At 35.9% G+C, this 13,249-nt stretch overlaps 3 protein-coding genes across 3 annotated transcripts; 1 reads left to right on the plus strand and 2 right to left on the minus strand.

The window, feature by feature from the left end:
- The first annotated feature begins 2,114 nt into the window (after positions 1 to 2,114).
- On the plus strand, positions 2,115 to 5,118 carry LOC108968955. The gene is made up of 2 exons (XM_018933340.1): positions 2,115 to 3,293; positions 3,660 to 5,118. The coding sequence occupies exons 1-2, from the start codon at positions 2,750 to 2,752 to the stop codon at positions 4,592 to 4,594; spliced, it is 1,479 nt and encodes a 492-aa protein (XP_018788885.1). The 5' UTR covers positions 2,115 to 2,749; the 3' UTR covers positions 4,595 to 5,118.
- Positions 4,849 to 5,962, minus strand: LOC108968956 (peptidoglycan-recognition protein SD-like). The gene is given in 2 exon segments (XM_018933341.1): positions 4,849 to 5,614; positions 5,700 to 5,962. Coding segments are annotated over 2 exon segments (591 nt in total). The 5' UTR covers positions 5,910 to 5,962; the 3' UTR covers positions 4,849 to 5,233.
- Positions 5,963 to 8,820: 2,858 nt separating this feature from the next.
- On the minus strand, positions 8,821 to 10,897 carry LOC108968960. The gene is made up of 4 exons (XM_018933346.1): positions 10,432 to 10,897; positions 9,716 to 9,916; positions 9,365 to 9,504; positions 8,821 to 9,291 (listed from the first exon to the last, which is right to left on the minus strand). Exons 1-4 carry the CDS (start codon positions 10,760 to 10,762, stop codon positions 8,911 to 8,913), a joined length of 1,053 nt encoding a protein of 350 aa, XP_018788891.1. The 5' UTR covers positions 10,763 to 10,897; the 3' UTR covers positions 8,821 to 8,910.
- Positions 10,898 to 13,249: the final 2,352 nt, after the last annotated feature.

A 13,249-nucleotide genomic window follows, 5' to 3' on the forward strand; every position in this document is an offset into this window, starting at 1 on the left:
GGAAGGCCTATCGTCGGAAATAGCGATAAAATCGCTGAATTGGTCGAAAGAGACCGGCATAGTAGCAGCCATAGCATCGGTCAAGAGCTGGGCATGAGTCGTAAAAAAAAAACTTTATGAACAATTGATAATTCAATAAAAATACCGCAAAAATACCGCAATACTTTCTTGACAAACAATATATTGTTTCAAATAAGAAACATCACTTACATTCATACGTTATAAATAATAGGGAAATATTCGAAAAGGAATACACCGGTTACAATAACCACTTGTGGATGAACGATATAATTGAAAACGAGTTAAATACACTTAGCTAGGTTTCTGATGCGGTTCAAATACACAAAATTTTTTCTTGTAACAGGCTTTTCAAAAGAAACGCTACAAAAGTAGTCTTCAGTAAGGTTTGCCATTTCATCATGGAAAGATAGACGATTCAACAACGAATTCATGGCCGTCATAATTGTGCTGTCAGATCAATAATTGAGGGTCTATTGGAAAAGTTTCACACAGGCACAGTACCAAATGTTCCCGATCCAGTGAGACAAAGAAGTGTCCGTAGTATCGAAAATATTTCTGCCGCTAGCGCATCACTTGAGGAAGAACCAGATCAGTTTTTCCCACGTCATTCTCAACCGTTGCACATCTCTGTGCAGGGGCGAACGCAGGGGGAGGGGGGTTTTGGGGTGTTTGGGGATGATCCGGATTTTCATCGAAAAAGCATCTTTATCGATGATGCTTATTTATGGCTAAATGGCTTCGTAAATAAGCAAAATATGCATTATTGGCTAGGCAGCAGCTCACACGTACTCCATGAGTCAGTACTGCAACCCGAGAATATTACGGTTTGGTACGGTTTATGGTCCGGCGGCGTCATTTGGCTGAACTTCTTCCGTGATGATCAAGACCGGGACGTTACTGTGAATGGGAATCGCTACCGCTCAATGATAATCGAATATTTTTGGCCCGATTCGGATGATATGCACTTGGATAATAAATGTTTCCAGCAGGACGACGTCACGGGCTACGTTAAGTCTATGGTCTATGTCAACAAGTCAGCGACGATTGATGAAGTCTGAAATTTTGCACACATTCCTTTCTCTGCAAGAAGCTGTTGATTTCGTTCGGAACCACTGATGTCAGACCTCTAAAGCATATAGCTGCCATACAAACTGCTCGATCAAATTCCAGTCCTTGTCTGGAAAAATTTTTTATTGTACGAAATATCTTTACGAAATTGGCCTGGATGAAACGGTACATTTGCAAAAGACTGTTCAGATCCGACCAATATAGCATACACATAGCTGCTATACAAAGTAGCTGATCAAAATCAGGTTTTCGCATAGAATCATGGGCTGCGATTTAGAATAACATCCACGGATTTCAGGTTTAAAATGCGTATGTACGGATAGAGGAGGTCCTCCAGATCAAGAATATATATATCCATATAGTTGCCGCTGACTTATGGTTTTTGAGATATTTGCATTGAAAGTTTAAAAAATCAACTGTTTAAAATGCGTGTTTTTCCGATTTATTAGAAGAAGGTTTTCTGTAGCCCACATATTCTGAATGACAAAGTGGGTTGCACGACACATACTCTTTGCCGTCTCTCGTTACATTTGTCCGATGGAACACAAAACATTGGTAAGTTGCATCCATAAGTTATTTTGCACAAGCAGCAAGTATTCGGCTTTTATTTTTTATCGAAAAAATTTTATTTTTCGTTTGAAATTTATATACTTTTGAATTTTTCATGTAAGGGTTAAATCAATGATGATATACATAAATGTGATATACTTATTTCACTTTGTTCAATACACTTTGTAAAATTCAAACGCAGTTAGTGTAATAGTAAGCAAAAATTTGATATGGTATACTATATCATTTCCGGATATATCCCTATTTTCAGGTTGAACATACCCAAAGTCTCAAATTAATGAAATTGTCACCGAAACAGGGTCATTCATATTTTAATTTATTTGTCCAAGTTTGGTGCCATAAATGAAAAAGTTGGTAATACAGTTATTGCAGCTTTTTGGAAAAAATTTCAACCCTGCTCTGTGCGTCAGCTGAGCAGCAAACAGCTGTTATCACGAAAACAAGATATATGAAACCGAATTCGTTTTCCACACGAATTCTGATCGAACGTTTGAAAAAAGCGTAAAAAACAGTAAATGGTTGGCTGTTTTAATACAATTGATTCATATTTCTCCACTTTATATGGAAGTATTTCGCAAAGTGCAAAAGTAAAGTAACATTATCAGTAAAGTCATATTTATTTATGAATATTTAAAGCTGGTGCATAATCGGGTACGGAAGCAAACTAAATAGCAACAACTCAAGCAATATTGCCGATCAGCCGACGTGTGTGTACATTTGTGCTGGCTGCTGCCATTTTTCTGTGCGTATATTTGTTGTTGGTCGCCTTGTGTTGCTCGCAGTTCGTTGGTTCGACATTCCAAGAAAAAAGCAGGTTGGCAAAAATCAAATAAAAATATCTATCCTTAATCAGATTGACCACACCTAATCGGCCCTATATTAATAATAAACAAAATTTCACATATGGATTGAACGAAAGAATTGTTTATTTGTGATCTTTCCCCGTTGTATTTAATCGAAAGGCGTGTGTTTCAACGATACTTGAAAACGAAAATCGATTTCGTTTTTGGGCTCGTGTTCTGTGAAAAGTTCGCCAGCACGTCAGCCCATTCAGGAAAAACTGGGAGTAAAACTAAAATAAATACGAAATATGGAAAAATTGAAAATTAAAACTATAGGCGTACTACGTGAACGCGAAGGTATTGCAAATGATAATGGAAATGGCGTATGTCGTGTGATGACTCTTACAACTGCAATTACGGATAGTGTCGGTGGTAATGTTGCTATTGTTAGCCAAGGAGAAGATGTGAAAGACGATGGTGGTGGAGGGGGTGGAAATTATGCACCAACTAACCGAAACACTACAGCGTCAACACTTGCTCGACAATTACCAAAAATGTCTGCTTTGGACTTGGCCGGAATATTGAATTGTAAACGACGATTGGAGTGGACAAAGGAATGGCTGAAGAAAAATCAAGCTGAATTACTGAGCAAAGAAAACCTACGAAAAGAAATACTTTTCCGAAGTAACGAAATATATCACTTCAATTGCTTCTTCAACATAACAGAAAGACAGTTTCGTTATTTGGTGACAAAACTATCTCCAGTTATAAGTTCCTATGAACCACATCGAAAGAAGAAATCATTCAGTGCAGAAGAGCGAATTGCTATTACACTTAAGTATTTGGCAACGGGTAAGTTCTGGTGAATGCTTTCTCAATTCGTTTTTTCTTCATAAATATTAACAGAAGCTATTAATACTACAAATTAGTAACAAAAAAAAAAAAAAAAAAAAAAAAAAAAAAAAAAAAAAAAAAAAAAAAAAAAAAAAAAAAAAAATAAGGGTTATCCAACTATAACTAATAAAATGTTAGAATTTATGTAAAACAAAAATAAAAAGGAAAAGTTCCAACCGTTATCATATAAATTCCTTTAATAATTCCTTTATTGTTGTATATTGCCAGTTCAGCTTGTATAGTATAGAAAAAGCTTTCAAATGTGCATTTAAAAATGTAAGAGTACCTTCTAAATAACACATTCTTATTATTAAATATTTTTAGGTGAAGTACATTCGTGTCGTAACTATTGCTTCCGTGCCTCGAAACCTGTGATACTAAAAATGATAGCCAACATATGCCTCAATATATACGAATTACTCAAGGATCCATTTGTATCACTACCAAAGACTGATGAGCAATGGCAAAATGTGGCGAACGAGTTTCAACGCAAACACCGTGTGCTGAATTGTGCTGGCAATTTGTCCATGCAACAAATCAGATTCCATTCTTCATCGCGGGCCGAGGAGCAAAAAGACTTTATCAACAAACAACCACTCATATTCACATCAATAGTAGATATTAATGATAACTTCCTTTATATCGATGTCGAGAAGACTCAGGCGGAAGCTTTTGACGATATTTATGAGAAGTCCACATTTAGACAGTTAATTGAAAATGAGGTAAAACTGCCAGTGAGTTACGAAGCACAAGATGACATTAGTCAATCTTACTATTTTGCAAGTAAATCTGGTTTGCCCTTGAAGCCTTATCTCTTGAGCGGACCAACCGATGTGCCAAATAACTCGCGAGTTAATTACAATAATGTCATGAGTACGGTAAATAAGCATACCGAAAATGCATTGCGTATGCTGGCTAATATATTTCCCATATTATCACAACCTCTGCGGATTGATGAGGAAAACGGTCGTAAAATTATACTCGGCTGTGTAGCGTTGTATAACTTCCTCCGAAAAACAGACCGTGGATTCTTTACGCAGACGAAAAATATAGCATTACGAAATGATTGGGTGGACGATGATTGCATACTGATAGCAAGTGAAGAGGAGCATGGCTTTAATGAAGACTACACTCCAAAAGTTACAATGACTAATTGTTTTCAAAATTTACATAACCAGAAAGGGGACTCACAATTAGGTGCAGCCAACAGAGATCATATAATAAAACGTTTAGACGAAATATGTGGAAAAATACAGTAAGAACACACATTAAAACCAAAATAGACATAGTAGTAGTAATGCGTAAGAGACATCGAAAACTACGCAAAATTGTGATTCCACTAAAATAAAAGTAAAAGACGGTAGAGTATTACTTCTATAGTTTTTGTCTTGATTAGATATGCAGCATTATAATGGAGGATTAGCCTATAAATTACACAAATACAGATAAAGTAGCTCGAATCTAATGTGTAAAATACGGGTAAAATAAGTGTGAAAATCAGCTGCATTGTACATAGTTTGCCATTTGGATGTAACTACATTTTAATTTATTTAATAAGCAGGCAATTTTACTTTCAGCACTTTTAGAAAATACATACTTACGTTTGTTGAATTACATATAATTTTATTTAAGAAAACCGTTAAATAGAAACGGAAGATTTTTTCTTTTTTTTGTTATAATTAATTAATGCCAAGATGTACGCAAATACATTTACTGAATTTTCCAATAGAAATGTGAAAATAAAATTAAAATAAAACGTTGGCAATAACTGGCATGAAACCGACTACCCACGCTTATTTTTATTATACTTGAAGGCATATTTGCTCTCTTCAGGAGTGTCTAGTTCAAATCGCCTGTGTTACAAACGCTTTAATTTTATAATTAAATGATGTTATGCTTTATCGTGCTCTACGGGTCCAGTGAGGCCACTGCTTAATGATCTTATATAAAACGGCCCCCGGACTGAGGGTTGACGCTAGCTGACGGTGCCCCAACAGCTTGTAATCTTCCGTCAATTTGGCCGTGCGTACACCCATTTCCAACAGAGACTGAGCAGCCTCTAAAGCTTGGTCTGTAGGCGGATCATTCTCAAATGTCCCAATGAATGCCATGCTCAAGCTACCATTATTGTAGTTTTTAACGGCAGCTCCCATTAGATCCCAACCCCGCCCCTCATATACATTCCCATCGTTGCCGACTAAAAAGTTGTATCCAATGTCATCGAAATGTAAGTCCAGATGATATTTTTGAATATTGCGCACTTGTTGCGAACAGCTATCCTAAATTAGTGAAAGATAAATTTTATGTTAAGAGGACATTCACCAACTTCCTTAGAAGTACTAAAGTCGCAAATTATTAACTTACCACATCTTGACAACCTGCACCAGCTGTGTGTAGAATAATTATGCGTCCAATAGGCAATGCCTGCTTACCGAGCTCATTAATCGACTCAACGCCGTTTCATTGTGATTTGCTTATAATATTTGGATCGGCAACTGTTGTTTTTATCCCGAAGGCGGAGAAGATTGTGAATAAGAGAAGATGGCTTACCAAGCACTTTGTGATTGGATACATTTTACTATGCACGATCGCTACGTTGGAAGACAGCGCTACAAATATACTGGCAATGTTGGCTACAGCACAGCTACTATTTGGACGAATGGGGGAAAAAGTACTCGACAGTCATTATCTCAAGACAATGAGTAAACGTATTTGTGTATATATGTACACATGCATACATAGATGTATAGTTAGATGCATAATCGTTTGTACATACATATGTATGTATGTAATAGAAAATGAACTTGTATCTGAGTATTGCAAATTTGTAGTCAAATTAATTGTGCTAAACAATGGCATACGTGAGAATGAATCGAACAATGTTAACCCCATCACGGTTTGCTTTGGCTTCTGATCTTGACCGAGCATTACACCTCTGTTGGTGACTTCCTATGAGTGGTATGCGAAACACACCTGGAGGGACATTAAATTTGGAACTACAGAACCGTCAGTGAATTCGCCGGTTACAGTAGTGTTCATGGCAATAGCAGTGTTCACGAGAATTCAGGAAAACAATAGCCTTTTAAGCGTTTCAATTTTAATTTATTTTGTAAGTCACAGGAACTACATGTACTTGGAAATTTTATCTTTTTCATTATTCTTTGAAAATAATAATAGTAAATTCAATGATATTTCGACCAATTTATTCCATTGTAAATCCTAGGCATATAATTCTGTTCAATTCTCTCTTTCGGGTAAATTTTCTTCAATTTCCAAGCCCATCGATGCTTTATTAGAAGTGCCATTTAGTGAAGCATTTCCCCAATAGCACTGCTATCATTATGAACACAACTGTATCGATGAATTTAAATTTTTTTGTGAATGATTTGAATTTCTACTCTACTCAAGCAGCCGATAGATAACCCTTGGTACTTTTTCTGTTTCCCGATATCGTCATTATTTTCTATTAGAAAAGCCCAAAACCAAGCCGCTCTTCGTCTCTTTAGCAGGAAATACGAGTGTGCGCAAGCTGAATTGAGTTACGAGAATACATCATTGTTATTAAGCACTCACACAGTCGCCTGAAATTTTTTTGTGTGTGAGCACCAGGGCATAATGTACGGGGGTTTTGCAAAACGAATATCAATAATAATAACAGAATATGTTATAATTGAACATTTTGCAACGAGAAATCCGTAGGCGTTACATTTATTCCATTCCTGTGTACATACATATAAAATATATTGTATGGTTGTGTGATATAGGTAAGTAGGGTTGTCTTCAACGGCAGCTACTTATATACGTATGCTGGCTGAAATTACATATAGTAGTAAAAGTAAAATCGGGATGCTGCTGTGGTTCTTATATATACTCATATGTTTATATGCATGTTTCAAATTGTTGAAAATAGGTTCACAATGGTGATTAACGTCCACTATCGAAATCGTCTCAGCAGACTTGACGATGTTTCTGGTATACCACAAGCAAGGTGTGCTACAAATACGGATGCTCACACAGGTCGCAGTCTTCTTGGCAGCTTCATACTGCCATATCTAGTTTTGAGGCATATCAAGTGTATAAACATACTATTTATTTAAAAATTGATACAACTATTATAAATATTGGCACAAATGCATTTAAAATTGCTAGAAAAATTAAATTCTTTTTGAAGTTTTCTTTTCCTTTCTGTTGTCCTTCTTCCATTTGAGCCTCCGTAACGTCCATTATTTTGCATAGGATTTGGTTTTGTTTGAATGTTAAGATTTAGGCTAAGATTTTTTTCTTTTATTGGTTTGGCACCGTTCGTAATTTACATTCGTTATATGTTTGCGAAGTTTTAATCCTCAAAACTAACCTGCAAATTCGTGAATATTGAAATTATCTAATATTTATTACAAAACGATATCTTTGCAAGCTAATTTAAATGAACATTTCCAGACTTTGAACACATTTTTGTTTTGTTATGAATATGAGTGAAAATGCAAGATGTCAAACAATTTACATTTGGCTTGAGTAAAGTGAACTTAATTCTAAATATGCCCACACTTAAAGTAAGTCTCTTCCAATATTGTATTCTTTAAAAACAATGACATTCCCCAGCAAGTCACGACTATCGAAACTCCAGCACATTCAAAGTATTTTCATGTTAACCAATGCATGTACACATAAGCATTATTTGGAACAGGGAACACTGGACTAACCAGATATTCACCATGTGACAAATCTTGAAAGAGCACCGTGAAAAGAGGGTCGATACACCCCAACCTAGTCGATTTCAAAGCATCTTTTGACTGAGCTGCTTATTTGCCGCTAGGTCTGAACTTGATATCCCCACAAAACTAATAAGACTGTGTAAGCTGATGTTGAGCAACAACAAAAGCTCCGTCAGGACTGGAAAGGACCTCTCCGAGTCGTTCAAACGAGGTTCCAAACAAGGCGACTCCTTATCGTGAGACTTATTTAATCTATTCCTGCAGAAAATAGTTCGACCTGCAGAGCTAAAGAGGGACGGTAGAATCTTCTATAAGATTGTACTTTTGCTGGCGTATTTTTTTCTATTTTGCAACCATAATTAATGCCTACTACAATGTCAGCATCGAAATCCAACGAGGAATAACTATTGCTACTTCGAACTGAGTAGGCAACTGAGAAGTAAAATCGTTTCTGACAACATCTGATGAGTCAGCGTTACGCGTTTTCGAGAGAAACCGCCGGAGGAAGCAGAAGAAAAAGAGACTTCCACTCCGTTGGAAATACCATGTGGAGAAGGACCTGGACACTTGGAGTCTCCAATTGTAACCCAACAGCGAAAAGGAAAAACGATTGGGGAGTTTACCACGTAAACGGTGTCTACGCCAATAAAAACAAGAACACTTAAAAATTATCATTAAATGGGACACAGTTCTGTGCTGCTCTAACTACGATAAACATAAACAAATTTTGAGCAAATTTGCATGCTAATCTTAGGAAATCATTAACATACGAGTGCAGCGAATATGATTATATTTATTATTTTGGTCTCTAATACTAATAGAAGTCTTAAATATAATATGATTATCAAATCGTTGACATTTATTCAAACGCTTCTACTCCAGTGTGGCCACTTCATTATTATGCTATACAGGGCTTTTCCGGGACTTTCGGTGGCGCTTAGCTGTCGGGCTCCGTAAAGTCGGTAGTTTGCCGTGAGCACTCCCAACCTCGCTCCTTCATCGATGAGTAATTGAGCTGCTTTCAAGTCGTTTTCTGTGGGCACTTCTACATTAAATATACCGATGAATGCAATACAGATGCTATTTCCATTATAGCCTGTAGTGTGGGCGCCTTGGTTGTACCAGCCTCGACCTTCGTATACTAGACCATCGCCACCAATTAGAAAATTATAACCGATATCGCCCCAACCATTTGAATGTATATGAAAAGCTTGCACATCTCGCACTCGGGCATCACACTCGACCTGTAAATATTTAGACGTTTATTATGCTATATATAATATATATCTCCTAAACATGTATTCACTTGTGACATACCCTATTTTCGCATTGTGCTGTTGAAATATGTGCAATAATGATCCGTTCTATTGGGAGCAGCAGTTTATGCATTCCGTCTCGCTCAGTCTGTGCAGACCATTCATCTCTACTAATTAACAAAAGCGAGTTTGGGCGAGGTCCTGGAATCAGGTGTTATAGAAACTTACATATGTTAATGTAATTTGTAATGATTTAAAAGATTATTTGAATAGGAATCATAGTTATTGATTTCCACTCAAATACAGAGAAATTATCCACAGTTTTCAGAATTTTTCGAACAGTGCTAAAAGTTTACAACAATTGACTTTGTCAATTTGTTTGTGTTAGTATGTAGTATGTTTGTGTTAATACCCAGGGTTGCATTTACTGGAATCACTTGCAATGACCCTTTGTTTTCATTGAAAAATCCAGTCCTTCCAGGGAACAACAGCAGTCCGATTAATATTATTGACAATGCTATAGCTGCAATAGGGATGACCACTCGCCGATTAAGCATGGATGCATGCGCTGCTTTCTGTTGCGTGGCTGAACCCTTTTCTTCGGCGTCAGTGGCTGGAACGAGGCAAAAATCGGAAATAAAGTTATAGTCTCAAAACTCGACATATCATATTATAATTAATCGATTTTCAAGGTGACACGAAGAAATGTTCTACGGATTATTCTGCACAACTTTGCTTAAGAAACTATAGAACTATCGGTCGACTATACCACATATCATATATCCCATACAACCGATAATTCAGATATTTAGACCCATATTTTTTAGGAAAAGTTGTTCAGAATGGCCCGTAGAACATTTCCCGCACGCGCGATTTTATAGAAAGAATCGACCGGTTCTAATACTTATGCCCGTGTAATAAGCTAATATGCACAATGAAAATCAATATTTTACTTTAAAGATAGTTCAGCGATCATTCGTGGAAATTTTTAAAATTTGGAATTAAATTTTTTTGTTCGGCGTTTAGAAGCAAATAGTGAGTTGACACTGTGCTTTTACTATATCCAACAGTAGAGTTCTAAAGTTCAGTTTTACTGTAAATAAGTGCGGATTGCATATTGCAACTCACCTCTTTGTACCAAATCCGAACATGCTTTTCGATGTGTCTCCAGTGCCTCTATCCGCTTTTCTAAGTCTAGTAAATTAGCGTATCTTGTTTCAATTTGATTCGGTGATTTCGATTTGGACTTGCAATCATTATTTTCATGACTAACACTTTCAGCGGTTGACTGATAGCAATTTTCACACACCCAAATAGCATTTTTAGAAGATCGCTCACATGGATTCTCTAAGTTGGTGCAATATTCGTGGGACTCGCCGGAACAAGGGTTCTGGGGTTCACAAGCGGAAAGCGAATACACATTGCAGTCCCGAAAAATACTCACTACTTTGCGATCCATTCTTCTCGATGTTTGAAAATTTATTATTGCAATATGACATATTGAAAAGAAAATAGTTTCTAGTTAGATGCTTATCTCCTAAGCAAAAATTCCCCTGCAATCTCTAATAACTACGTGCTCTTTGACTTCAGAAACAGAAACGTCTTCTGTGGGAATGTATGAATGCTCAAACTCTCGCTATTATAGACTACGTATTGTGAAGGTGCACTCGGCAAATATCAGTTCGTATATACTACATACAGCATAGGTTTGACAGGGCAGCTCATAACTTGCTTACATCGTATTTATTAAGCTAATCATTAAATTGCCAAAAACCTACTATTTCAGAGGGTTAGGCTAATTGACAAAGATGCAAAGTTTTCGATTTAAGAAATATGCAGATACTCATGCATACTCTTGCAAAAACAGGTCCTTTGTTGCGACTTCTTCGCTTTTCCCTACCTCGTACAATAACAATAAGAAGCTTACATGATAGCCGTTTGTTAGCAATAGTTCACTATCTTGCTGTGTAGTTTTCTAACCCAGCCCCAATTGTTGTAAAATAAATACTGCAATTCACTACGTTTTTGTAATGTACAATAACGATCATTTATTTATACGAAATTTGGTTTTGCGATTACATTTAACTGAAAACGATCATTGTGTATATTATGAATCCGATCACCAAGGTATTGACAATAATGACAAGAAGCTTATGGTCCTTGAAAAGCATAGTGAGTGAGAACCGTTAGCTAAAGCGATGCTGTCTTTGAAGATGTGCAACGTCTGGAGAACAATGAAATACTGTTTGATCTGTGCATATTCTATAATGGAGCATATTGAATAATTAATAAAAATTATAGGTGGAAACTGATGATTGGCAAATAGAAAAGAATTGCATACATATCATCTTACTGCTACAGTCGTGTGTTTTATATAGCGTTAACTTTCCAATTGTTTATAGTTGCGGGTTTGAGATTTCCATTCATTTATGCGAACCCCGCCTGGATTGCAACGTTATGTTAAATAGCTTTACACCATTGGATGCTTTCTATTGGCTGAGAATGCTTTATCAAATCCTTTTCAAGGCTGTCGATACATAAAGTATTGAGTATATGCCAAAAAACTAACTCTACAGTTTCTCTAGTTTCAGCATCTTTTATATAGGTAACATTTGTCTTGATATCTGATCACAAATCGGAGGAGTTTCTCGTGGCTGCCAGTAATTTTTGATTAATGTATACGATTTACATGGAAGGAGCATCCCGATCAATCCAAAATTCCAAGAAAAACGATCGTGTGTATTATTTTATTCTGGACTGTACATATGAAAGCTTGAAAGCTGAGTATTCAGTGCGTAAAATGTGTGAACTGGAATATATGGTACAACGTACTATGTTTGTATATGGCTTGTATGATCAAATAGATATATAATGCATACTCACTATACATAAATATGTGTTTATCTAAATGTATATGCTTTTATGCATTGCTTTCATCTAATTTCATGAGGCATTTATACTTACATCATATACAAATTTGTTATACGTATATGTATGAATATACGAACAGAATGCGATATTTATTTCCGTAAAGAAAAATTTAACTCTTGGGAATGGCGTGCAATGTAGAATTTGAAATTATTTAATTTAAATGAAATAAAAAGAAACAAGTAAGGAAGGGTTACGTTCGGGTGCAACCGAACATTTTATACAACTTGCAAGAATCAAAGCTAGAGAAATACTTTAAGGTGTAAAACGTCAACCAGAGGATCAATCAAAGTAATTTTATATATTTATAATTTTATATATACATATGTACGTATAGTGCATATAACTCGAACAGTTTGTTAGAAAAACGAAATGCAAAATAACGCATCGTCAAAAAATTCGAAATTGAGTGTCTTATTGATTAAGCTTCACTACTTCAAATTACATACATAATACTACATAAGTATGTATGTTCAACATTGTCAGGTTCTGCGGTCAGACATAAGCCAGTTTTAACCAATATTAAAATTTTGTTTCACTCATGTTCCATTTTAATTCATGTTGCATTCATGCCACTGGAATTTTTCGAAAATGTTGTTACGTTATTTTGCATTTCAGGTGACAATTTGTAGTATATGGGAGTTGGGGTAGTATCCATAGGTACTAATAACCGGAAGTACAAAAATCCTGATGTTAGTTATATGGGGGGTAAGTCAAGTATTCGCTGAAATTTATCTATTTTAGGTACAAAGATACACTGTTATGAGTGAAACACGCTGTATCATTTTTATTGACATAACTCACATATTGGAAGTTCGAAAATCTTTATATTAGGTATATGGGGATTAAGAGATATCTTGGCCCCATTTAATCCATTTTTGATATACAGACATATCATTGCCAGAGAAGGACTTTCCCTAAATTTCAATGAAATATCTTACATATTGATCGATATTTTAGTTCAAAGCTCAACCATAGGTTCTCTTATCGATATATTAGTTTGTCAAAAAAGTCTTGC

This window comes from Bactrocera latifrons, unplaced genomic scaffold (assembly GCF_001853355.1).
Source record: "Bactrocera latifrons isolate USDA-ARS-PBARC rearing strain unplaced genomic scaffold, ASM185335v1 scaffold_235, whole genome shotgun sequence".
NCBI classification, from domain to species: Eukaryota; Metazoa; Arthropoda; class Insecta; order Diptera; family Tephritidae; genus Bactrocera; species Bactrocera latifrons.

Coding starts and splice junctions, on each gene's coding strand:
- LOC108968955 (XM_018933340.1), top strand. CDS start 2,750: ATGGAAAAATTGAAAATTAAAACTATAGGCGTACTACGTGAACGCGAA. Junction 3,294..3,659: donor ACTTAAGTATTTGGCAACGG/GTAAGTTCTGGT, acceptor AAATATTTTTAG/GTGAAGTACATTCGTGTCGT.
- LOC108968960 (XM_018933346.1), bottom strand. CDS start 10,762: ATGGATCGCAAAGTAGTGAGTATTTTTCGGGACTGCAATGTGTATTCG. Junction 9,917..10,431: donor TTCGGATTTGGTACAAAGAG/GTGAGTTGCAAT, acceptor GCCTCGTTCCAG/CCACTGACGCCGAAGAAAAG. Junction 9,292..9,364: donor CAGCACAATGCGAAAATAGG/GTATGTCACAAG, acceptor AAATATTTACAG/GTCGAGTGTGATGCCCGAGT.